General features: G+C 38.5%; 1 protein-coding gene across 2 annotated transcripts in view; it reads left to right on the top strand.

Annotated features, from left to right (window-relative positions):
- The window catches only part of EDIL3 (EGF like repeats and discoidin domains 3), a 480,826-nt gene extending 455,163 nt beyond the window's left edge, over positions 1-25,663 (top strand). For both annotated transcript variants that reach the window (XM_019965396.2, XM_019965395.2), the window contains one exon: positions 22,478-25,663. In XM_019965396.2, coding sequence (XP_019820955.1) covers positions 22,478-22,627 — 150 coding nt within the window. In that variant the 3' untranslated portion in view covers positions 22,628-25,663. The remainder of the gene's footprint in view (positions 1-22,477) is intronic.
- Positions 25,664-26,081: the final 418 nt, after the last annotated feature.

Here is a 26,081-nt window from a genome sequence, read left to right as displayed (position 1 = left end):
CATAGTTTCATTAAATTATGCAAAGTTGTGATGAATGTGATCATTTTTGTTAGTTTTCTGTGATTGTGGGTTTCATTCTGTCTGCCTTCTGATGGATGAGGACAATAGGCTGTACAAGCTTCCTGCTGGGAGGGGCTGGCTGCTCTATTATACTGAGGGTTTCACGGATAAGCTGAAAGTTCCTCGTTAGAAATGTTAGAGAAGGAAGTTGCAAGTTCCACATTAGAAATGTTAGAGAAGGAAGTTGGCACTAGCATATCTATGCCCTCTCTTCCAAGTCTCAGAATCTCTCATTGGATGGATAGAATTCCATAAAAACAGTCTGTCTCAGGGATCAGAGGTGGAAAAGATGTTTTTTTCCCAACTTTTTTTTATGCACTTTGGATGAAAGGACAAATAATTGAAATACGTATGCTAAGAAAGGATTTCCCAGGTAGCACTAGTAGCAGAGAACCTGCCTGCCATGCAAGAGAGGTAGGTTCAATCCCTGGGTCTGGAAGATCCCTTAGAGAAGGACAGGGCAACCCACTCCATTATTCTTGCCTGGAGGATCCCATGGACAGAGGAGCCTGGTGAGCTACGGTCCATAGGGTTGCAAAGAGTCAGACGTGACTGATGTGAGTTAGCACGCACACACGCTAGGAAAAGAATTATTAGTTTTTGCACCCCTGCTCTCAGTATGCACATACACACACATGCTGCCATAGGGAAATGGGTTTTTATCTTTGCCCTTTCTCCTTTAAAGACATCCGATCACTATACAGGTATACTCAATCAAGTCAATGCTTTGTTTGACAATATTAACAAGGCAAATGCAAAAAATAGAGGAAACTTGAGAAAGCTTGATTCATCCCTTTTATTTCCAAAATATCTGGAATCCCAGATATGGTTCTAGTCTCCGCATATCAGAAGAGAAATAAAGACACCTAGAGGGGGATAACCAGAAGGCCAACAGGGATAAAACAATGGTCACTGGAGACCTTGCTAAAATACTAGCCTGTTAGCTCAGGGACACTATAGAAAAATGCTTAAAACCACTTGCTATTTGGATGATGTGAATGTAAATTCCAAAAGGTTAGGACAATGAGAATCTCTTTAAAACTTTTAATGAGTTAGGTTTAAGACAAATAAAAAGTACATCTTTACAAATCCAATGACTTAGTAAATAAGTAGGATGTACAAGAAATCCCCAGAGGAATCCATGGTATTTATGAGAGGCAGAGTCATAGCACATGACTGCTAAGAGAAGCTGATATGTGCCTCAGCTCTCTGACTAGTAGGAGGATAACCTTGCCTTACTCTGTGCTGCTTGGCAGCCTCCTATCCATGACAACTGCTCTGCCCGAAGGGACTTCCCTAGTAGCTCCGTGGTAAAGAATTCATCTGCCAATGCAGGAGACACGGGTTCGATCCCTGGGTCAAAAAGACCCCCAGAGGAGCCAGTTGCAACACACTATAGTATCCTTGCCTGGAAAATCTCATGGACGGAGAAGCCTGGTGGGCTATAGTCCATGGGGTCACAAAAGAATCCTGACACAACTTAGTGACTAACCAACAACAACCCTGGCCTACACACACCAGTTTCCCTACCAAAGAATGACAAGTCTTATCTTACAAAGAAGTGTTGCTTCCAGCAACATTTGTTTTATTTTATCTGATAGTCTCTCTGTGTTGAGATTTGAATCCTCACTAGAATCCGATTTGAATTTTATCTAGTATCACAGGAGAGTTGACATAAGAAAACCAAATCCAAGATTTCAGTCACACTGAAGCAGTTTCATTATTTGCTTTCTTATCTTCTCTTGGTTTGTTATTGTGGAAGCCTCTCCGAAGTACCCTGAGTGCCTTTATCTCCAGGCCCCATGTGTTGGGAAAACCTAATAGACTCCTAAGCAGATCATGTTTGAGTATCTCAGCAAACTTATTACCAGCTAATTAAGCCCTCTCCCAAACCTGAAACTTGTGCATACTCATATTCAATTTTTAAAAACTGAAGTGTAATTGATTTACAGTGTGTGTTAGTTTCAGGTGTACAGCAAAGTGATTCAGTTATCTGTGCACTAAGTCTTTCAGTTGTGTCCAGCTCTTTGTAATCCTATGGACTGTAGCCCGCCAGGCTCCTCTGTCCAGGGTGAGTCTCCAGGCAAGAAAACTGGAGTGGGTTGCCATCTACTTTCTTTATACATACACATAATTTTTTTTTCAGATTCTTTTCCCTTATAAATTGTTACAACAGGGTGAATGTAGTACTCTGATGGACAGTAGGTCCTTACTGGTTATTTTATATACAGTAGTGTGTATCTGTTAATCCCAAACTCCTAATTTTATCCCTCCCCCCTCATTCGCCTTTGGTAACTTAAAGCTTGTTTTCAAAGTCTGTGAGTCTGTTTATGTTTTGAAAATAAGTTCATTTGTATCACTTGTTAGATTCCACATACAAGTGATGTCATATTATATTTGGCTTTTGTGCCTAATAATCTCTCAGTTCAGTCACTCAGTCAGGTCCAACTCTTTGCGACCCTATGGATTGCTGCATGCCAAGCTTCCCTGTCTGTCACCAACTCCTGTAGCTTACTCAAACTCATGTCCATTGAGTCGGTGATGCCATCCAACCATCTCATCCTCTGTCATCCCCTTCTCCTCACGCCTTCCATCTTGCCCAGCATCAGGGTCTTTTCTAATAGTCAGTTCATCGCATCAGGTGGCCAAAGTATTGGAGTTTCCATTTCAGCATCAGTCTTTCCAATGAATATTCAGGACCGATTTCCTTTACAATGGACTGCTTGGATCTCCTTGCAGTCCAAGGGACTCTCAAGAGTCTTTTCCAACACCACAGTTCAAAAGCATCAATTCTTCAGCACTCAGCCTTCTTTATAGTCCAACTCGCACATCCATACACGACTACTGGAAAAACCATAGCTTTGAGTAGATGGACCTTTGTTCGCAAAGTAACGTCTGCTTTTTAATATGCTGTCTAGGTTGGTCATAGCTTTTCTTCCAAGGAGCAAGTGTCTTTTACTTTCATGGCTGCAGTCACCATCTGCAGTGATTTTGGAGCCTCCTCAAAAAATAAAATCTGTCACTGTTTCCATTGTTTCCCCATCTATTTGCCATGAAGTAATGGGACCTGATGCCATGATCTTACTTTTCTGAATGTTGAGTTTTAAGCCAACTTTTTCACTCTCTTCTTTCACTGTCATCAAGAAGCTCTTTAGTTCTTCTTCACTTTCTGCCTAAGTGTGGTGTCATCTGCATATCTGAGGTTATTGATATTTCTCCCAGCAATCTTGATTCCCACTTGTGCTTCATCCATCCCTGCATTTCACATGATGCACTCTGCATATAAGTATTCTGCATAAAAATTAAATCAGCAGGGTGACAACACACAGCCTTCACATACTCCTTGACGCACTTCCCTTGTGGCTCAGCTGGTAAAGAATCCACCTGCAATGTGAGAGACCTGGGTTCGATCCCTGGGTTGGGAAGATCCCCTGGAGAAGGGAAAGGCTATCCACTCCAGTATTCTGACCTGGAGAAGAATATTAGAGTGGGTATCCATTATGTGTGTGTGTGTGTGTGTGTGTGTGTGTGTACACACACACATCTTTAGCCATTCCTCTGTCAATGGACATTCAGATTGATTGCTTCCATGTCATGACTATTGCAAATAGGTACAAACTCTTTCTAAGAACTTCTAGTTAACTGAAAATACTGAGTGTGCATTCCTTTGCCAGGTAACACACTGAAATAGCATTATTTAGCAGGATCTTCCTCGTGCTTGAGACAAGAAAACAGCACATGTGCCACATGTTTGCACAGCAAGCACAAGATGTCAGTGCTAGAATTTGCAAATGTATGCCTTGTGTCACGTGCTGTATCATCACTGAGAGGACTCTGAAAGCAAAATAATACTGTTAGTACTTTTATATCTTGGTTTTTCCTGGTGGCTCAGATGGTAAAGAATTTACCTACAATGTGGGAATCCAAGGGTTCAATCCCTGGGTGGGGAATACCCCTTGGAGAAGGGAATGGCTACCCACTCCAGTATTCTTGCCTGGAGAATTCCATGGACAGAGGAGCCTGGTAGTCTACAGTCCACAGGGTCGCAAAGAGTCAGACACCACTGAGGGCCTAACAATACAGATATAGGCTGTTTTTTGGTGAGCATTTTTGGTTTTTAATTATTTTTTAATGGGCATTCAAGTGTCCATAACTTTCACACATTAAATTGGAAATGTCATAGCTGTATGCAATTTCAGAGTTGCTGTAGTTTCCCTCTAGGTGTTCTCTATTATGTGTAAAGAGATAAGTAAAACTAATAATTCAACTACTGCTTTGTGGGTTGCTAGTTCCTTATTGAAACTTGTGCTGAAAACCAGCGATTTAAAAGAAAATTATTTCTTCCTGTATTTCCTTCCCAAGAAGTGGTATAACATTATATTTTGGACTATTGCAGATCTTGCAATGAAAGTTAATGAATTTAAACTCTATTATTCCAAAGATATGCATTAAGTTTACTAGCAGGGCTATGAAATTGGATTTTAGAATTTCTATTAAATTGTAACACCACAGTCTCAGTGAAGCATTGATCCCAACACCATATGTCAGAGAGAAAGTCAGGAAACCACAGAATGTACTCTTATTTTCTGCCGTTACAATGATATTTCTCAAGATTTTTTTGTGAGTGTTTATGTGGTATATCCTATACATGTGAACTTTTGCTAACAGAGACATTGCTATTAGTAACACATTTCAGTCCAAAACTAGTTCCTTTTTGGTCAGTGTAAGCCAGAACATTCCTGAGGATACAATTTGTACTAAAAGAACATGGATTCAGATATGTCAGAATGCTAGACTTGGCACAGTTCAGTATTCCTTTCTTCAGCAAATATTTATTCAAAAACAGCCTTTGAGATATAGTTTGCATTGCATTGAAAAGTTATTCCCCCACAAGATGGGGATGGCACTTTGGATTCACTGTCCGTGGCACATAATCTTTTCATGGAATTAATCAGTGTCACACTCTCTTAGTGCTATCAAGAAGAATATCTTTATTTTCCTCTTTCCTGGGGACTTTTTGTGACCATGTGAGACTGAACCAACTGGAGAAGGCCATTTGTAAAACATTCCCTTTAATTTCATAATTGTTAAAAGATATGGGTTAAATACTCTGGCAAGAGATAATGGAATTTCTTTTCTTTTTTTTTCCTTTGGGGACTTTTATTTTCAAGTCTTTCATTGGATATGTAATTATCTTTTGATCTCTAGCAAACTAAAAATTATCTTCTAATTGTAAGAAGCCTTGTGAAACTAAGAGAGAAAATTTTGAAGCGATTTTCACTACCCTAGTTGAATTCGGACAAAAATATAAATATACAATGGTTAGAAATTACTTTAATAATAAATATTCATAATCTATAGGTTAAACACGATAAAATCTTCAAGTGAAATTAAATATTACAAATACATTAATGTCTCTAAAAGTAATTTATAATTTAATGCCATTCCTATCAGGATCTCAGTGTTTTGGTTTTGTTGTTTCTTTTTTATTTTCCCATGCCTTGTTTGCTGTTACTGTTGAGTTGCTAAGTCGTGTCCAACTCTTTGCAACCCCACAGACTGCACCAGCAACATTGTGGCAAAGTGATGTCTCTGCTTTTTAATTCTCTGTCGCCGTTGGTCATAACTGTCCTTCCAAGGAGCAAGCGTTTTTTAATTTCATGACTGCAGTCACTGTCCACAGTAATTTTGGAGAACAAAAAAATAAAATCTGTCACTACTTCCACTTATCCCCATATACTTGCCATGAAGTAATGAGACTGGATGCCATGATCTTAGCTTTTTGAACGTTGAGTTTCTAGCCAGCTTTTCACTCTCCTCTTTCACCTTCATCAAGAGACTCCTTAGTTCCTCTTCACTTTATGCCATTAGGGTGGTGTCCTCCACATATCTGAGGTTGTTGATTTTTCCCAGCAATCGTGATTACAGCTTGTGATTCGTCCAACTTGCACTTCAAACATATTGTAATTTGCATACAAATTAAATTAGCAAGGTAACAGTATACAGCTTTGATGTACTCCTTTCCCAATTTTGAACCATTCCATCGTTCATTGTCCAGTTCTAACTGTTGCTTCCTGACCTGCATACAAGTTTCTCAGGAGACAGGTAAGGTGGTCTGGTATTCCCATCTATTTAAGAATTTTCCACAGTTTGTTGTGATCCACACAAAGGCTTTCGCATAGTCAGTGAAGCAGATGTTTTTCTGCAACTCCCTTACTTTCTCCATGATCCAACAAATGTTGGCAATTTGATTTCTGATTGCTATGCCTTCTCTAAACCCAGCTTGTATATCTGGAAGTTATCAGTTCACGTATTACTGAAGGCTAGCTTGAAGGATTTTGAACTTAACCTTACTAGCATATCAAATGAGCATAATTTTATGGTAGTTTGAACATTCTTTGGCATTGCCCTTCTTTGGGATTGAAATGAAAACTGACCTTTTCCTGTCCTGTGGTCACTGCTGTGTTTTCCATATTTGCTGGCATATTCAGTTCAGCAATTTCACAGCATCATCTTTTAGAATTTTAAAAAGCTCAGCTGGAATTCCATCACTTCACTAGCTTTGTTCATAGCAATGCTTCCTAAGGCCCACCTGACTTCACACTCCAGGATATCTGGCTTTAGGTGTGTGACCACACCATGGTGATTATGGGGGTCATTAAGAGCTTTCTTGTATAGTTCTTCTATGTATTCTTGCCACCTATTCTTATTCTCTTCTGTTGGGTCCTTATCATTTCTGTCCTTTGTCATCCCCATCTTGGCATGAAATATTCCCTTGATAGCTCCAATTTTTTGAAGAGCTCTCTGGACTTTCACATTCCATTGTTTTCCTATATCTCTTTGCATTGTTCATTTAAGAAGGCCTTCTTATCTCTCCTTACTATTCTCTGGAACTTTCTTTTTATTTTTCCCCAATGTTTTATATGCTTACTTTTATTAACTGCAGTTTTAAATTTCATTTTATATTGGAGTTTTGTTGTTCAATCACATAGTTGTGTCTCTTTGTGACCCCATGGACTGCAGCATTCCAGACTTCCCTGTCCGCCACAATCTCCCAAAGTTTGTTCAAACTCCTGTCCTTTGAGTCGGTGATGTCATCCAATCATCTCATTTTATGTTGCCTCCTTCTCCTCCTGCTCTCAGTCTTTCCCAGAAATACGATCTTTTCCAATGAGTCAGCTGTTCACATCATGTGGCCAAAGTATTGTAGCTTCAGCATCAGTCCTTCCAGTGAATATTCAGGGCTGATTTCCTTTAGGATTTATTGGTTTGATCTCTTTGCTGCCCAAGGAATACTTAAGAGTCTTCTTGAGCAATACAATTCAAAAGCGTCAGATCTTCGGTGCTCAGCCTTCTTTATGGTCCAATCTTTTATCCATTCATGACTCCTGGAAAAACCATAGCTTTGACTATACAGACCTTTGTGGGCAAAGTGATATAACTATGCTTTTTAATATGCTGTCTAGGTTGGTCATAGTTTCTCTTCCAAGGAGCAAGCATCTTTCAATTTCGTTACTGCAGTCACTATGCACAGTGATTTTGGAGCCCCAGAAAATAAAATCTGTCACTGTTTCCACTTTTTTCCCCTGCTATTTGCCATGAAGTGATGGGACTGGATGCCTGGATCCTAGTTTTTTGAATGTTGAATTTTAAGCCAACTTTTCCACTCTCCTCTTTCACTTTCATCAAACAGGCTCTTTAGTTTCTCTTCACTTTCTGTATTAGAGCAGTGTCATCTGCATATCTGAGATTTTTGATATTTCTCCTAGCCATCTTGACTCCAACTTGTGCTTCACCCAGCCTGGCATTTGCATGATATACTCTGCATATAAGTTCAATAAGCAGGATGACAGTATATAGCCTTGATGTACTCCTTTCCCAATTTGGAACCAGTCCAATGTTCCATGTCCAGATCTAACTGTTGCCTCTTGACCTGCACACAGGCTACTCAGAAGGCATGAAAGATGGTCTGGAACTCCAGTCTCTTTAAGAGTTTTTCACAGTTTATGATCCACACAGTTAAAGGCTTTAGCGTAGTCAGTGAAACAGAGGTAGATGTTCTTCCGGAATTCCCTTGCTTTTTCTATAATCCAACAGATGTTGGCAATTTGATCTCTGGTTCCTCTGCCTTCTCTAAATCCAGCTTGAATATCTGGACGTTTTCAGATCATGTACTGTTGAAACCTTGCTTGGAGAACTTTGAGCATTACTTTGCTAGCTCAGGAAATGAGTGCAATTGTGTGGTAGTTTAAACTTTCTTTGGCATTGGAGTGAAAACTGACCATTTCCAGTGCTGTGGACCACTGCTGAGCTTTGCAAATTTGCTGGCATGTTGAGTGCAGCACTTTAACAGCATCATCTTTTAGGATTTGAAATAGCTCAGCTGGAATTCCATCACCTACACTAGCTTTGTTCGTAGTGATCCTTCCTAAGGCCCACTTGACTTCACACTCTAGGATGTCTGGCTCTAGGTGAGTGATCACACCATATCATGATTATCTGGGTCATAAAGATCTTTTTTGTACAGTTCTTCTGTGTATTCTTGCCACCTCTTCTTAATATTTTCTGATTCTATTAGGTCCATACCATTTCTGTCCTTTATTGTACCCATCTTTGCATGAAGAAACTGAGGTACAGGGAATTAAGGAATCTCCCTGGTGACACAAAGAGCTTTTTCACTCTCCTCTCTCACTTTCATCAAGAAGCTCTTTCGTTCCTCTTCGATTTCTGCCATAAGGGTGGTGTCATCTGCATATCTGAGGTTGCTGTTATACCTCCTATTAATCTCGATTTCAGCTTGTGCTTCATCCAACCCAGCATTTCGCATGGTATACTCTGCATATAAGTTAAATAAGCAGGGTGACAATATACAGCCTTGATGTGCTCCTTTCCCAATTTGGAACCAGTCAGTTGAGTGTAGCCCTTTAACAGCATCATCTTTTAGGAGTTGAAATTGCTCAGCGGGAATTCCATCACATCCGCTAGCTTTGTTGGTACTGGAGTATAGTTTATTAGCAACTCCAACTATATTGGAGTACAGTTGATTAATACTGCTGTGTTAGTTTTGGGTGTACAGAAAAGTGATTCTGTTATACATATAAATACATATAAATGTATCTATCCTTCTTCAAGTTCTTTTCCCATTTAGGTTATTACAGTATATTGAGCAGAATTCCTTGTGCTATACAGTATGTCCTTACTGGTTATCTGTTTTAAATATAGAAGCATATATATGTCAATCCAAATCTCCCAACTACCCTACCCCCTAGTAAGCATAGGTTCTTTCTTTAATTCTTTGAATCTGTTTTCTAAATAAGTTCATTTGTAACATTTTTTTAGAGTCCATATATAAGTGATATATGATATTTGTCTGACTTACTTCACTTAGTTTGGTAATCCCCAAGTCCAACCATGTCACTTCAAATGACAAGATTTCATTCTTTAGTGGCTGAGTAACATTCCGTTGTATATATGTACGATATCTCCTTTATCCATTTGTCTAACGGTGAATATTTAGATTGCTTCCTTGTCTTGGCAATTGTAAACAATGCTGCAATTAACAATGGGGTACATGTATCCTTTCAAATCATGGTTTTCTCTGGATAGGCCCAGGAGTGGGATTTCTGGATTATATGGCACCTCAATGTTTGTTTTTTTTTAAGGAACCTCCATAATGTTCTCCGGGAGAAGGCAATGGCACCCCACTCCAGTACTGTTGCCCGGAAAATCCCATGGATGGAGGAGCCTGGTAGGCTGCAGTCCATGGGGTCGCTAAGAGTCAGACACGACTGAGCAACTTCACTTTCACTTTCCACTTTCATGCATTGGAGAAGGAAATGGCAACCCACTCCAGTGTTCTTGCCTGGAGAATCCCATGGACGGAGAAGCCTGGTAGGCTGCAGTCCATGGGGTCGCACAGAGTCAGACACGACTGAAGCGACTTGGCAGCATAATGTTCTCCATTGGTACCTATACCAATTTATATTCCCACCAACAGTGTAAGAGGATTCCCTTTTCTTGCCACCCTTTCCAGCCTTTAGAGTTTGCAGACATTTTGATGAAGGCCATACTGAGTGCTGAGAGGTGATAGCTCAGTGTGGATTTGATTTGCATTTCTCCAATAATGTTGAGCATCTTTCCATGTGCCTCCTCGCCATCTGTATATCTTTTTTATAGAAATGTCTGTCACATCTTCTTCCCATTTTTTGTTTGGGTTGTTTTTTTGACATAGTTGCATGGGCTCTTTATTATTTTTTGAGATTAATATCTCTTTTCTGTTCCCTGATTTGCATATTTTTCCTATCCTGTGGGTTGTATTTTGTTTATGGTTTGATGTGCAAAAGGTTTTGAGTTAATGAGGGTCTATTTATTTTTATTTCTATTACTATAGGAAAATATATATATATATTGCCTATGTTTTCTTAGGGTTTTATAGTATCTACCCAGTTTTACATTTAGGGCTTTAATCCATTTTGAGTTCATTTTTGTGTATGGTGTTAGATAAAGTTCTAATTTCATTTTTTAACATGTAGCTATCTAGTTCTCCCAGCACCATTTATAAAGAGATTGATTATTTTTTCTCCATTGCAAACTCTTCTCTCCTTTTTTATAGTTTAACTGACCACAGATGTGGGGGGTTATTTCTCCGCTTTCTATCCTATTCCATTGATCTATATTCCTGTTTTTATGCCAATATCATACTGTTTTGATTACAGTACTTGAGTAGCATAGTCTGAAGTCAGGGAGCCTGATTCCTCCAGCTTCACTTTTCTTCCTCAGGATTGCTTTGGCTATTCAGGGTCTTTTGTGTCTCCATACAAATTTAAAATTTTTTACCTAGTATTGCAAAAATGACATTGGTAATTTCATAGGGATTGCATGGAATCTATAGATTGCCTGGCATAGTGTAGTCATTTTGACACTACTGATTCTTCCAATCCAAGAACTTGGTTTAATCTTTCCATCTGTTTCTGTCATCTTCTTCCATCAGTGTCTTACAGTTGTCTTATACAGGTCTTTTGCCTCCTTAGGCAGATTCCTTCATAGGTATTTTATTCTTTTTGTTGCAATGGTAAATGCTTCCTTAATTTATCTTTCTTTTGATTGATCACTAACTTTTGATTGTTAGTGTATAGAAATGCATCCGATTTTTGTGTGTCCTATAACGTTACTGTATTTGTTGATGAGATCTAGTAGTTTTCTGGTAGCATCTTTAGGATTCCCTGTGTACAGTGTCATGTCATCACCAAACAGTGACTTCAAAAACAAACAGTTTTACTTCTTTTTCAATTTGGATTCCTTCATTTTTTTTTCTCTGTGCCATGGCTAGGGCTTCCAGAGCTGTATATAATAAAAGTGGTGAGAGTGGACATCCTATTCTTCTTTTTGACCTTTTTGAAAAAAGGAAATGTTTTCACCTTTACCCTATTAAGTTTGAAATTTTTCATGCCCTTTTTATGCCCTTTATTATGTTCAGATATGTTTGCCCTATACCTACTTTGTAGAGAGTTTTTATCATAAATGGGTGTTGAAGAAGTTTGTCAAAAGCTTTTTTGCATCTATTGAGATGATCACATGGTTTTTATTCTTCAATTGTCAGTGTGGTGTATCACACTGATTCATTTGTATATATTGACTTGTTGCATCCCTGGGATAAATCCCACTTGATCATGGTGTATGTTCTTTTAATGTGTTGTTGGATTTGGTTTGCTAGTATTTATTGAAGATTTTTGCATCTATATTTATCAGTGATATTGACCTGTAATGTCCTTTTTTTGTGGTATCTTTGGTTTTGGTATCAGGGTGATAGTAACCTCATAGAATGCATTTGGGGAGTGTTCTTTCCTCTTCAATTTTTTTGAATAGTTTCAGAAAGCTAGCTCTTAACTCTTCTCTAAATGTTTGATAGAAACATATAATCTCCCAAAACTGAACCAGGAAGAAATAGAAAATATACACAAATACCAAAATTGAAACTGGGATTAAAAACCTCCCAACAAAAAGTTCCAAAACCAGACAGTTTCACAGGCAAATTCTAAGAATTTATCCATTTATTCCAGAATGTCCATTTTGTTGGCATACAGTTGCTTGTAGTAGTATCTTACAATCCTTTTGTTGACTAAAGAAGATGCACAACTTGAGAGATGCAAGTTTTCTTTGGGGCAACAGGAAGACTGAAGCCTGGGAGGCAGCACCTCAAATAGTTCTGAGAAACTGTTCCAAAGATGCAGTGGGGGACCATCAATATATAAGGTTTTGGTGAAGGAGGAGTGGATACCATTAAGCACTCATTTTACAAAAGGTTTTCTGCTAGTCAGTCATGAGGATCTGATGTCATTATGAAGGGATTTAGTGCTTTTCTAGATATGAGGAGATGCAAGGATTCAGTTCAGTCACTCAGTTGTGTCCAACTCTGCAACCCCATGGACTGCAGCACACCAGGCTTTCCTGTCCATCACCAACTCCCAGAGCTTGGTCAAACTCACATCCATTGAGTCAGTGATGCCATCCAGCCATCTCATCTTCTGTCATCCCGTTCTCCTCCCTCCTTCAATCTTTCCCAGCATCAGGGTCTTTTCCAGTGAGTCGGTTCTTTGCATCAGGTGGCTGAAGTATTGGAGTTTCCATTTCAGCATCAGTCCTTCCAATGAATGTTCAGGACTGATTTCCTTTAGGATGGAGTGGTTGGATCTCCTTGCAGTCCAGGAGACTCTCAAGAGTCTTCTTCAATACCACAGTTCAAAAATAACAGTGCAAGGATTGGGGTCATAAAATCTGTTCCTGAAAATATCCAACTATCCAAAGACCTGTCCCACCAGATTCCCTGGAGCACAGAGTGCCTCACTCCACCCTGAACTCCCTCAGTGGGTGTTGAAGGTCAACAGCTCAGCAGCACAGGGTTCAGTCTCCACAGAGGCAGATAGCAAATGCCCTTGTTTTCCAATCATTGGCAGTGCTCTTGGCAAGTGCCAATTTGTAGTTGACAGGGCCCCCTTGTGGTCATAAATTCAACCATATTTGGGGAGGCATTTCATGACCATCTTGTCCCATATTCCCAGAACAGTTCATTCCCAGTTCTGAAGAAGGTTTTTGCTGATAGTCCAGTAATAGCACATTGAGTGGCCTAAGTCTTAAGACTTACAGATCTCTGGACACCTGTCTTCTAGTTATGGTCCAGGAAAATATTCCCTCTCGTTGCATCTTCCCATATCTAGAGTTACACAATCATTAATTGTGTAATCATTAATAATCTAGAGTTATTACAATCATTGATCACATATCAAAGTATACATTCAATCAACTGCTTTAAGTCTAGTCGTCATTATTTTTGTTGGAGGCTCAGTCGTACACTCGGTAATACAAGACAATAATCTTATAAAACAGGCAAAATACAAATTAATAACATTAGTGGAATTGTAAATATTTCAGCCATGAGCCTCCCACACCAAACCAGTTTATTTTTTTTTTAAGATCATCAAGACCAGGGAAATGGTCACTTAAGGCAGAAATCTGATTTTTCATATGGTTCATCAAATGTGTTACATTAAAGGATTCATCAGGTATGAAAACACAACGTTCAGTTTGAATTGTGGCACAGGTGCCCCCTGAGGTGCCGAAAGGACGTCAAGGGACATGCAGTTTTGTAGCACTGCCTTTCTCATTATGCAGACCTCAGAGTTCAATAGGCTAATAGCCTGGTTACCATCATTTAAAGCTTGTTGAGTGAAAGTTGTTAAGGCTCACCTCGATATGGCCAATTACATCCTCCAATTTCATTGAAGGCACACACACACATTAAAAAAAAAAAAAAAGCTGCTAAATGGTCATATCAGTAGAATACAAATCTTTTGATCCATTAGACTCATATCAATGGTAGATTGGTTGAGATTACCTCTAATTTGTTAATGTGTATAACCTTAAGTTCATGGCTACACCTTCTAATCCATCTCTGTAGATACCAAGGCCATAAATTAGTACCACAAATCCACTGAGTTCCATACCAATCACTGTCTCTAAGGGTAATAACAGGCATGGTTCATAAAATATGCAGCCTGTGTGTGTTAGTCACTCAGTCGTGCCAACTCCTTGTGACCCCATGGATTGTAGCCCACCAGGCTCCTCTGTCCATGGAGTGGGTAGCCATTTCCTTCTCCAGGGGATCTTCTTGACCCAGGGATTGAAACCAGGTCTCCTGCCTTGCAGGCAGACTCTTTACTGTCTGAACCACCCCACAAATCCTCTTTCTAAGGGTAATAATAGGCATAGTTCATAAAGTACCCAGCCTAGTTTTGTAATATTACTAGGTTGATCATTCTTTGTATGATTTAATTGTTCCCAACATAGAGGAGCTTTTAAACTTAAATGATGATAGCTTGGTGTCAACCATATAGATCCATCCCATAATTATGGGAGTTTTCCTTTTACTAGACAAGAAGTTACAGTGTTTTGGTTGAGACTTAGCTTATCGCTCTGATTGAGTTTGAATGACCCTAAGAGAAAACTTAAATAAATGGCCAAGGTCAGAGCAGGTATTATTAATTGGCCTGGTGAGAGGATCTCATCTAGTAATATGAATAGACAGAAAAAGCCTGAACACTCTTCTAAAATAAATTTCCTAGTGGGTATCCAATCAGAACCCTGGAGGGGAGAAATCTACCAAGGCAACCCAGAAATACTAGACACAAGTAACTGGCCACAACCCAACAATTGGATTGAGTTGTAAACTAGCATAGAATCGTGTCCATGATAGAAAACATTTTGATGGATATGCCAAGATCCAAGAAATTAAAAAAAAAAAAAAAAAACATTATAAATGATCATACAAATCAGGTCTAGCATCTTGGGCAAGCTGTCTACTTCTGATGTCGTTTTCTTCTCATCCCAGTATAGTGCAGTTTCCTCTGAGCATCATTTTAAGGTGAGTTTGAGGTCAGCAGGCCTCTCTATAGACCAGTCCAGTGTAGGGGCCTTTGGAAGTAGGAGTTAATCCAAGAGTCAGTTTCCCTTCAGTTTCACTGTGCATGAGACAGTTAAGAGAGTACCTGATAAAAAGATTTTTCCATCCATGTTAGAGATAGTTTCTTAAATTATGTCTTTTTCCAGTCTTGGTTGCAGTTCATGAGGCATCTGATTATCATCCAGATAGATTACTGGGCTAAGCTTCAGAAATAAACTTAGAATGTTCTTTAATAATTCAATTAAATTTTACATTAAAATACCCTAACAGAAAAGAACTATTCAATAAATGAGTCTTAGTAGATACAGACCTCCATTAACAAACTGGGATTTAACATTCATTGAAATATCTTTTTCTCCCTAAAATCATTTTCATTTTTACCAAATATAACCAATAGACCTGTTTGTGAAATCAGTTTGGTCTCAATAAATTTGGCCTGATTATTTATATAATCATAATTGATCATAGACTTTTTGCTGAAACTTTCATAGAGTCTCACACTGAACTTTTAAAATAAAACCTTTCAGGGCTAGGAAAGTCACACCAAAGGCTTATCACAGATTTTGCCTAACAGTGAAGTTCACCCTTTCTCAAGGTCTCCAGAATTCCTTGAGATTTCTGTACCTGTTTGTGAGATAACCTTCCTGACTGATCTGATAAAGTTATTGGAAACTCTTGGTTTACAATCCCTGGACGGGCCAGATAGAAAAAAATAAATGTTTCAATTTGTTTATAAAGTATAGTTTTTTGAAAGAAAGTGAAAGTGAAGTCACTCAGTCGTGTCCGACTCTTTGAGACCCCATGGACTGTAGCCTACCAGGCTCCTCTGTCCATGGGATTTTCCAAGCAATAGTACTGGAGTGGATTGCCATTTCCTTCTCCAGCGGATCTTCCCGACCCAGGGATCGAACCCAGGTCTCCCACATTGTAGACAGACACTTTACTGTCTGAGCCACCGGGGAAGTTTTTTGAAAGTACTGCCATAATAGTCTGAGGGGAAGGTTTTTCTTACACCTGGAAAACATAGACTCAAACCAGTAATTTTTATGATAGAAACCATAAAAGTTATAAACATATTTGCCAGTTCATTCAGTCCTTTTGTTAACCTCTGTGAAGTTATCAGTTTTCCATTAGAATCCTTTCATTTCTTACCCAGTTCAGAAACTTGTATTTATCTAAAAGTCCTTTCTAGAAGCTTCTTGAAGATACTATGATACTAACTAGAATTATGACTGACAACATTTTACCCAAACATATCAGAATTTTAAGAACTCCATATAGTTTCTAGGATATCTATATTAGTAACATTTACCATACAATATAAGCCAAGATTTATTACTCACTTGACAGTGTGTGTTGTGTGCTTAGTCACTCAGTCATGTCCGAATTTTTGCAACCCCATGAACTGTATGTAGCCTGCCAAGCTCCTCTGTCCATGGGGATTCTCCAGGCAAGAATACAGGAGTGGGTAACCTTTCCCTTCTCCAGGGCATCTTCCCAACCCAGGGATTGAACCCAGGTCAACTGCATTGTAGGCAGATTCTTTAAGGACTGACTTGACAATACTTCCCATGTAATTCTGCATACAAAATGAACCTAATTAGTGTCGTATCTCTTCAAGGATGTTTCAGGGGCCCCCTGAAGCATCCCAAAGGTAGCTAGAAGTCAAAAGTGCTATATTAGAATGATTTAGGAAGTTTTGTCAACAAATGTCAAAAAGGTTTAGAACACTCAGTCAGATAGGATTAAAGGTCATTGTGAAACAATAGCTATTCACTTAGTCAAAGTTAACAATAAAGGATTTCAGAGGCAGTTCAACATCTGAAGAAAGCATGTGCCCTTAACAGAGAGAAAAACCAAATTCAAGTTTTTGTACCAGCTTGCATTTAAATTCATTTAAAGGTAAACTTAATTAAATTAATTTTAAACTTAGTCCTAGTAGTAGTAGTGAAAGTCACTCAGTCGTATCCGACTCTTGCGACTCCATGGACTGTAACCTGCCAGGCTCCTCTGTCAGTGGGATTCTCCAGGCAAGAATACTGGAGTGGGTTGCTATTTCCTTCTCCAGGGGATCTTCCTGACCCAGGAATCGAACCCAGGTCTCCTGAATTGCAGGCAGGTTCTTTACTGACTGAGGTGTGCTGCTAACCATGCACAAAACTCTTTTCTCAGGGTCCACTTTCCACAAACCTTATCACTTTCTGTATCGGTTACTCTGTTCTCCCATTCTGAAACAGCCACCTGTAAATCAGACCTACTTCCTTTTCCCTCAAAAAATGCAATTCCATTCCTCATACCTTCTTTACTGAAAACTACACATCCTACTTTCCTTAAGCAAACAAGAACTGACCCTTATATTAGCATTCTATAGATTGGTAAGAATAAATACCAGTGACAATTTCTAAAAACATTTGATTTCTTACAGAGAACATCTTAGGATGACACAAAACATTATTCATTAAGAGTCCCAAATCTCCTTAGTTTCTCTGTAAAAGAAAATTAATGTTCAGTAATAAATATTTTAAAATCTTATTTTATTTGGAAATGATCTAGCTATTCAATAGACTTCCAACACTTAGTTTAGCACAACCCTTACAAATTCAAGTTACCTTAATCTGGAGAAACTATTTTAGACAGACATTACTAAAGTGTAATTATTCTTAATAGAGTTTGTCTACAAGCTCATATATCATTTACATTATTTTCTGAAGTTTCCTCACTCAAGGTACTTTTCCTTGCTGACAAACTTGTAACAGATATAATAATATTTAACGTATTAAACCTAGGCACAATGAAAATATGCTTCATGTTAATGACTCTTAGAAATGTCTATATTAGGTCAACAAACAAACAATAATACCAGGTATTTAATACTGAATATTTCCCAATTCACATGAACCTGAAATTCATTTAGGTTTAATTTCTCTTATATTTAGAATTGTTTGATTTGTAAGTGCTTACTTTTCTTTAGGCCAATTAGAGCTTATTTACAAACCAATCTCAGCAATCTTATCCAAAAACAAAGACACACACTGAGACCATAAGCAGACATATGTCCAAATAGACACAAAAGAGATCTCAGCTTTGTTTTCCAAACTTAGTTATAAATCAGATATCACAATACAAAACTCACTACTTGTTAACAACAGTTGGAATAAGAAGATTTTTTAAAGGCTTTGATCCCTTTTCTCTTTTGGTTTCAAGAATTAGAGATTGTTTAGATAAGATAAGGGCTTCCCTGGTGGCTCAGATGGTAAAGAATCTGCCTGCAATGTGGGATCCCTGGTCCAGAAGGTCCTCTGGAGGAGGAAATGGCAACCCACTCCAGTATTCTTGCCTGGAGAATTCTATGGACAGAGGAGCCTGGCAGGCAAAGAATCGGACACCACTGAACAACTAACATGACTGCACTAGATAAATGATCCAGAGACCTCTGGTCTCAATGCATAAGAAGAGTTCATTCCTTAGGGCAAGAATTCTTAAAGAGATTTTTTTTTTTTTCTTCAAACTTTCTCTGAAGTCTTCAATACACTGTTAAAAATCATATTTTTCCATGGTCATAGTTTTATAGCCAAGATTCAGATAGATAGTGCTCAAATTGACCCTGATAACAAGGGCCAAAAACAAGATTAGCCTCAGCTGGGAGTGTCCCTATGGGGAAGTAGGGGGTCTTAATTTGATCAGACCCAGGCTGTTGATTATAGGAGAAAGTCCTGGACATAAGGGAACTTCGATCCATTTTCCTATCCTGTGTCAATAAAGATCTAATATTTTTAGGCCATTTTCCTTGTCCTTGGATCGTAGCTGTAGGTTGACAAGTCATTTAAAACATTTCTTCCAAGGGGTACCCAGGTGGAGTGTAGAACCTTAGAAGAAGGTCTTCCCATATTAGCTTGAGCAGTTTGTACCAGATGTCTGTGTGTTCAAACCAAACCAACAAAACCAAACCAGCACCTTACCAGCTGGGAGTCACACTCTAAATAAAGCAGAAGGCAAAGTGATGCCCAGAAATCAGAAATCAAGTGGCATAAATGTCAAATGTGACTTCCCAGTCCCACTAGACCTGCAACTTGGCAGAGTCAGTGCTTGCTAAGTCACTTCAGTCGTGTCTGACTCTGTGCGACCCCATAGACGGCAGCCCACCAGGCTCCCCCGTCCCTGGGATTCTCCAGACAAGAACACTGGAGTGGGTTGCCATTTCCTTCTCCAATGCATGAAAGTGAAAAGAGAAAGTGAAGTCGCTCAGTCGTGTCCGACTCTTAGCGACCCCATGGACTGCAGCCTACCAGGCTCCTCCGCCCATGGGATTTTCCAGGCAAGAGTACTGGAGTGGGGTGCCATTACCTTCTCCGGCGTCAGTGCTAGCAGCCATTTTTTAGCTCTGATATAACTTCAAGCAATTTCTTGTTTGTTTCCTACAAAGAAGTTACTGTATTGTTTCCTCTTTTAGAAACTTCTAGATAACCAATAAAAGCAAGCATGGCTGGCCTTTTCTAATCATGCATGAAAAATATCAATTTTGGAATATCAAAAGAGCCCCATTTTGGCCATTTTAGGTTGAGATCTCTTTTAGTATAATTTCTCCAACTAAGTAGGTACTTGCAAGTATGAGTTCTGCACGCACTGTGCATGAATCTGGCTGGAGTGTAAGTCAGAGGTGGGCTTTCTGATGCCCCTGTTTTCTGTTTTTGAGACATTTTGTTTCCCATATTAAGTTGAGTTTGTCAGGGATAAAAATCACTAGTGAAATTGTGTAGTGGGCCTGTGTGCTGCTTGTGAGCTAAACTCCTTCAGGAGTCACCCCAGAGTCATTTCAGCCCGTCTTACGTGGCTCAGATTCTGCCTCTGGCAATCTAAGACCACCATGGCTTCTCAGGTCGCTGAATGGCCAGTTCTTATCTGTGACCCTGGGGTGAGCAAGTATTTTAATTAATGAGTGGATTTCCCTGTGGGACCACTGCATGGGAGGAGGACTAGGCAGCCAGCACTCCGGTAAATTTCTCAGTCACCTGAGAACACCGAAACCTGCCGGGAGGAGTATTATCACTTTTCTTCAGAGCAAAGCTCTCATGTATTCTCCTCGCTTTTATCCTGACAAATTCTATAAAGGCAGTTGATTTGAGGAAAAGTGTCAGATCCGCCTCTTACCTAACCACTCAACAAAACCACTCAGTCCCATACAACGGAGCGACCTCGGCATCTTTCAGCCAAGACCCAGGTACTCCTTGATCTTTTTCAATCCAGCCCCCACCGCCAGTACCTTTCCACCGGGTGGGTAATTCCCCTGGCATCTTTCAGCGGGAGCCCCACCCAGTACCTTTCCACTGGGTGGAAATTTCTCGTGGTCTTCCAACCGAGCCCAACTCAGTGTCTAGCTCTTGGGTGGCTATGCCCTGAATGTTTCACCCACCCCCAGTATCTTTCCAACTGGGAGGGGGCAGGTTACCTGCTCCACCACCAAATAAAACTCAGAATCTCAACCAATACAGGAGATTCAAGAACCAGAAGAGACTTACCCAAGTTCATCTGCATTCCCTGAGGAGGTAGATGGGCTCAGGGTGCGGCAGCTGGTACCAAAGTTCCAGTTCTTCACGGGGTTCAGACGAAGGAAGGAATTCCACTCTGGGTCACTTTAGCGGTTGTCATACTGTCGACTAAAAATATGACAACTTGAGAGTTACGAGTTAAGTTTTTTGGGGGGCAAAATGAGGACTGCAGCCTGGGAAGCAGCACCTCAGAGATTTCTGAGAGACTGCTCCAAAGACACAGTGAGGGAAGGTCATCGTTAAGGTTTTGGTGAAGGGGGATTTCAGTACCATTAAGCACTCATTTTACAAAAGGTTTTCTGCTAGTCGGGAGGATCTGATGTCATCATGAAGGGACTTCGTGCTTTTCTAGATATGAGGAGGTACCAGGATTGGGGTCATAAAATCTGTTCCTGAAAATATCCAACAATCCAAAGACCTGTGCCACCAGATTCCCTGGAGCACAGAGTGCCTCTCTCCACCTTGAACTCCCTCAGCGGGTGTTGAAGGTCAACAGCTCAGCAGCACAGGGTTCAGTCTCTGCAGAGGCCGATGGCAAATGCCCTTGCTGTTCAGTCATTGGCGATGCTCTTGGCCAGTGCCAATTTGCAGTTGACATTTTGTATTACGGTGGTGTCCATTGTAACTTTTCCTTTTCAATTTCCAAGTGCTCACAGCACAAGTAAGCACATGGGAAAACCTCAGTTATTCACGCCACGTACCACTACTCCATGCTCTACCAACCAGCGGCTAATTTTGTTTTGTTTCTTTCTGAAGCAAGCACATCTCAAAGTTTACTATTATAAAAGCCTTCTGGGAGAAAAATAGACATACAAAGTTCAAAGATCTTTGAAACAAAAGAAAGAAGAACAAAGTCATGCAATGCCCTGTATCAGGACACTATAGGTCACAGTGATCTCAAGAGTATTGTATGGATCTAGGAATTAATACAGAAGGCAAAAAAAAAAAAAAAAAAGTATTTTAAAAATAGCATTGATTGGAGTTATCTCTTGATACTGGGTTGATTTTGTTCTCTAGGGGAGAAATGAACAAATGACACTGTGATAGAGACCATTATGTGCACCAGATATCCACGTGCTCCTCTCCATTTCCCAACATCCTTTGCAATTTGGCTGAGGTCATATAATTAGTTAAGGTCAATGCAATGTATCCAGAAATGATTTAAGCTGCTTCCATACCTTGGGTTTTTTTAAAAACACCCTGTATAATCTCACAGCTCTTTCCTGTTGCCCATTGTGAATGTGAATGCTGCATTTTTCAGATGCTAGCTAAAATTTGCAACAGCCTAGATCTCTGAATCACTCTTTAGAAGAGACCACCTTCAGCAAGCTGCCTGACCAACAGCCTGTGCCAGAAGCAAAAAATAAATACCTGTTGCATTAAAAAAAAAAAAGATCTTTTTAAAACACATAAAAATGATAAATCTATGTATTCCTGCTTCAGAAAACCAATCTTCAACTTATTGAACTCTTTAAATATTCCTTGCCTGTGTTGCATGCAGGTTGCTTCAGTCATGTCTGACTCTTTTCAACCCTATGGACTGTAGCCCTCTAGGTTCCTTTGCAACTGTACGGACTGTAACCTAGGTTCCTCTGTCCATGGAATTCTGCAGGCAAGAATACTGGAGTGGGTTGCTGTGCCCTCCTCCAGGGGATCTTCCCCACCCAGGGACCAAACCTGTGTCTCTGACTTCTGCACTGGCAGGCGGGTTCTTTACCACTAGCATCACCTGGGAAGCTCATGCATCGCCCATTCAGTTTTAAAATGATCATTAAGAAAGCAGCAGCAGTGTGTTTTAAAAAACATGGTTATCAGACCTCACATGTGGCGGGGGGAAATCCAAACAAGAAAATAATAAAAATAACTCCCAAGAAAAGGAAGGCCAAATGATTAATAGTCTGTTCTTCTTTACTAGGTTTTCCAGGGCAATTTTGACAATGATACTCACAGAAAAAACGTCATTGATCCTCCCATCTACGCACGGCACATAAGGATCCTTCCTTGGTCCTGGTACGGGAGGATCACACTGAGATCGGAGCTGTTGGGCTGCACAGAGGAAGAGTGAAGACACGTCACAGGCCTCCTCTCTATTTTCCTGAAGTATCTCCATGGAATGAACTCTGCAAAATCTATAGGAAACTGAACAGGATTTTTCATGAAAAGTGCTCAAATTATGGTAGGCCACTAACTGTCTTCTTAAGGAGGTCTAAGCCTGCCTTTTCAATGGTTTAATTTGATTTTTATCATTTAAATTCCTTAAGCAACATCACATTAACTGTGAATTCGTTTTTTCATTGTTTTCTTATTTATACTGGTTGAAATGCATTAGGCAAAGAAAGTAGCACTCTTGATAGCAAGGGTAAAACAATCTTATAGTTACCAAATAAAAGCAAGAGTTGTCGGAGCTTTCATGGTCAATACTGAACTTATAAAAAGAATACTGCAATGTTAGCAATAAGTTTTGTCCTTCTGTAATGAGTCTATATTATCCTAAGTATTTCCCGGTGCCTACCAAACACTGTCAGTGTTTGTAATCGAATTTTGAAGATGAATCTGTAACATGCAGTACTAATTGATATTATAATTTTCATTTGACTTTTATTTCTAATCAGAGATTATATGATCTTACTTTCTGTGCTATTCTATATTCTATATATTATATACTGCCTGAATAAGTTCATATTTTTCCCAGTTGATTTTTGTCCTATTTTTTGCCTAAAAAAGTATGCTTGTGTATATATATATATATGTGCCCATATACACACACACACGTATACTTGTGAAACAGGATTGAGTATCAGTAGATTGAGCATATTTAATATCAGTAGATTAAATCTGCAATTCTTTTGTTTTTGAAGGAAGCTATAGCTATGTAATCTTCAAATACTTCCTTAATTAAAGACCCCAGTACTATCATCTTGCAAAATAAACAGCAAAATCCCATTATGTTTCTTTAAAGCAAAATTTAAATCTTTGTTTTGATGGTATTTACGAATAGTCTTATCTTCACTTTAAAATAATAGAATAATTATTTGTCTATTTTTAAAAAATTTTAGCAAATATTGACATAGTACTGCATAACTTGGCCAAGCATACTCGTCATTTCTTTGTTCATTTCTGCATTTCCTGTGAAACTAGAATTTTATTGAGGTTTGAAACTGGTGATGGTTTCTCAGGAAAGCACAATGTGTAGATATTTGTGAGGAGAAAAGTACTTACTAATGGCAAAGTAGTCAACCATTTTCAAGGTAAAAATTGATTTCTATTTATTTTGCTTCAAAGGTCCTGAAAAAATAAGCAATTATCATAACGATTTGTTATTGATAATGGAGGTTTCATTGACATTCTCACAAATTAAAGTTCTCACTGCCTCCATGAAAGTCCTCAACATCTAATTTATAAGCTTTACCAGTGTTTGTTTTATTAAGGCTTAGACACGGAATTATTGGAGTTTTAAATTAAGGGTTCTGGAAAAGAAAGTATGGTATGTGTACAAAGCTTTGAGGTCCTGTGCAACACTAAGTTGTTTTTGTTTTTTTTTTCGTTATTATTTGTGCTGCATTACAAAACGCACTAGACTGTTACTGTCTTGTCTGTCTATGTGTTAACAGCAATTTCTTGATGATGTATATATAGAGTGGTCTTCAATCATAGTGATGATTTATAAAGAGAAAGTCAATCATAATGGCATTTTTAATAAAAGCAAAATTAGGACTGGCTGGCCACATATTTGTCCTATGCCTACATGCTTTCTACTTCAGACTCTTATTGTAAAATTGTTAATTTGAAGCATCTGAAATGGTGATCAGTTTTTAGCATATTAAAGAAAAAGCGCTGCCATGTCATCAATAACATCTTCTTAGGATAGCTTTAAATTAGGAATGTAACTATATTTAGTTTACTAAATTGTAAGATCATATCACAAATAAATACTTTTTGGGTCAAAGTATATACACATTTACTCTGTAGCCAACGGCCCTTATGTCTTTAAAGATTTACTGTCCCGCCGAACTCTCCCTTGTAGGTTATGCACAATTCTTGATTCTCTACAGAGTGTATTTTTAAAGTTATGAGTAATTTTTTGCAATGATTTACTTTCTCAGAATTATTCATTGCTTCTTATGATGTTTTATTTTATTGGTAGTTTTTTCAAAAAAAAATATTTTCAAAGAGTTTGCTAAAATGTTGCTACCTTTTATTAGAAATACATAGAAATGGCTTTTGTGCATTTTCTCTCTTCTGTATATGCTTTTCACCAACATGGAATATCTCTTTAACCCACAATGCCCCAGATTAATGACAATAAAGAGATTCCCTGTAGATATGTATTGTGAGGTAGTATATAGCTTTTGTGTAATTTCTATCAATGACATTAAAGTGAAGCAGATTTATTCTGTTTAAATTCACAGTAAAACAAGTAAAACCTCATAAGCACAAGGCACAGAAGATCACCTAGCCTTCACCATGAGTAACTCTAACATGCTAATTTTATAGTCTATTAAATTATAATTTTAAACATTTCCAGTATATCTTATTAAAAGCATTTATCATAATCACTAATTCTAGTTTTAGGGTTGACTTTCTCTTTCTGAATGGCTTCATAAAGGTTTATGTGAATTTTGAAGACTTAAGGTACTAATGATTGTATCTTTGCTAATCAACAAAATATGAAATATAATATTCATTGCTGGCGTCTGATGTGTCAGTAAGTACAGAAATAAGTAAGATACAAATAACCTTTGCAAACTTTCAAGCTGTGTAATATTCCAATGTTGGGTTTTTTCTTTGTAATATATACTTAAATCATGTAGGATGTTGTAAAATCAGTATGACCTTGTCTAGTCTTCAAAGTTAAAATAAACTTTTGAAAATCTGGGATACTATTGAAGCAGTTGTAATCAAACACATTTGTAAGAACACACAAATTGTCTGAATGTGAATACGCACTACTCTTAACTACATGCTGGTTTACTTTCTCTTTGTACAGGAAAATTAAAGAAGTACAGAAAAAGGAAATCAAAATAGCCTTCAAATGTACATTGATATCTGCCAAATTGGCCTTTCCAAAATTATTAAAATTTGTGCATTTCTCCTGCTTTTAGCTGTGGAAATTTTATTGGAATACTAATAACCCAAAGTCATTTTTTTTTGCCTCATGCATAATTAAAGTCTTGTGCTCCAGGATTGATCTGTCCACTGGTAAGCAGATGCTATTGCTGGTATTTCTATTGGTTTTAAGTACATGATTCTCAGGCATATAATGAAGAGATCTAGTCAATAGTAAGCTATCATACAAATGCTATTAATATATCTATCTGTGTAACTCTAGCTTCCGCTTAAAGAAAATCATAACACTTGGATTCTTCATAAACCCTGTTTCACCTTCTCTGAAAGTCACTGGTAAATAGTCTGAGAACTTCCTACTTTTTAGATATTTTAAGATTCAAAAAATTTAGGGGGAAAAAAACTTGAGATATTAAACATTGACTCCTTAGTCTCAACTTTAATGAATGAACTAT

Source organism: Bos indicus, chromosome 7 (genome assembly GCF_029378745.1).
Source record: "Bos indicus isolate NIAB-ARS_2022 breed Sahiwal x Tharparkar chromosome 7, NIAB-ARS_B.indTharparkar_mat_pri_1.0, whole genome shotgun sequence".
Lineage (NCBI taxonomy): Eukaryota > Metazoa > Chordata > Mammalia > Artiodactyla > Bovidae > Bos > Bos indicus.
This window is presented reverse-complemented; position numbering and strand designations above follow the sequence as displayed.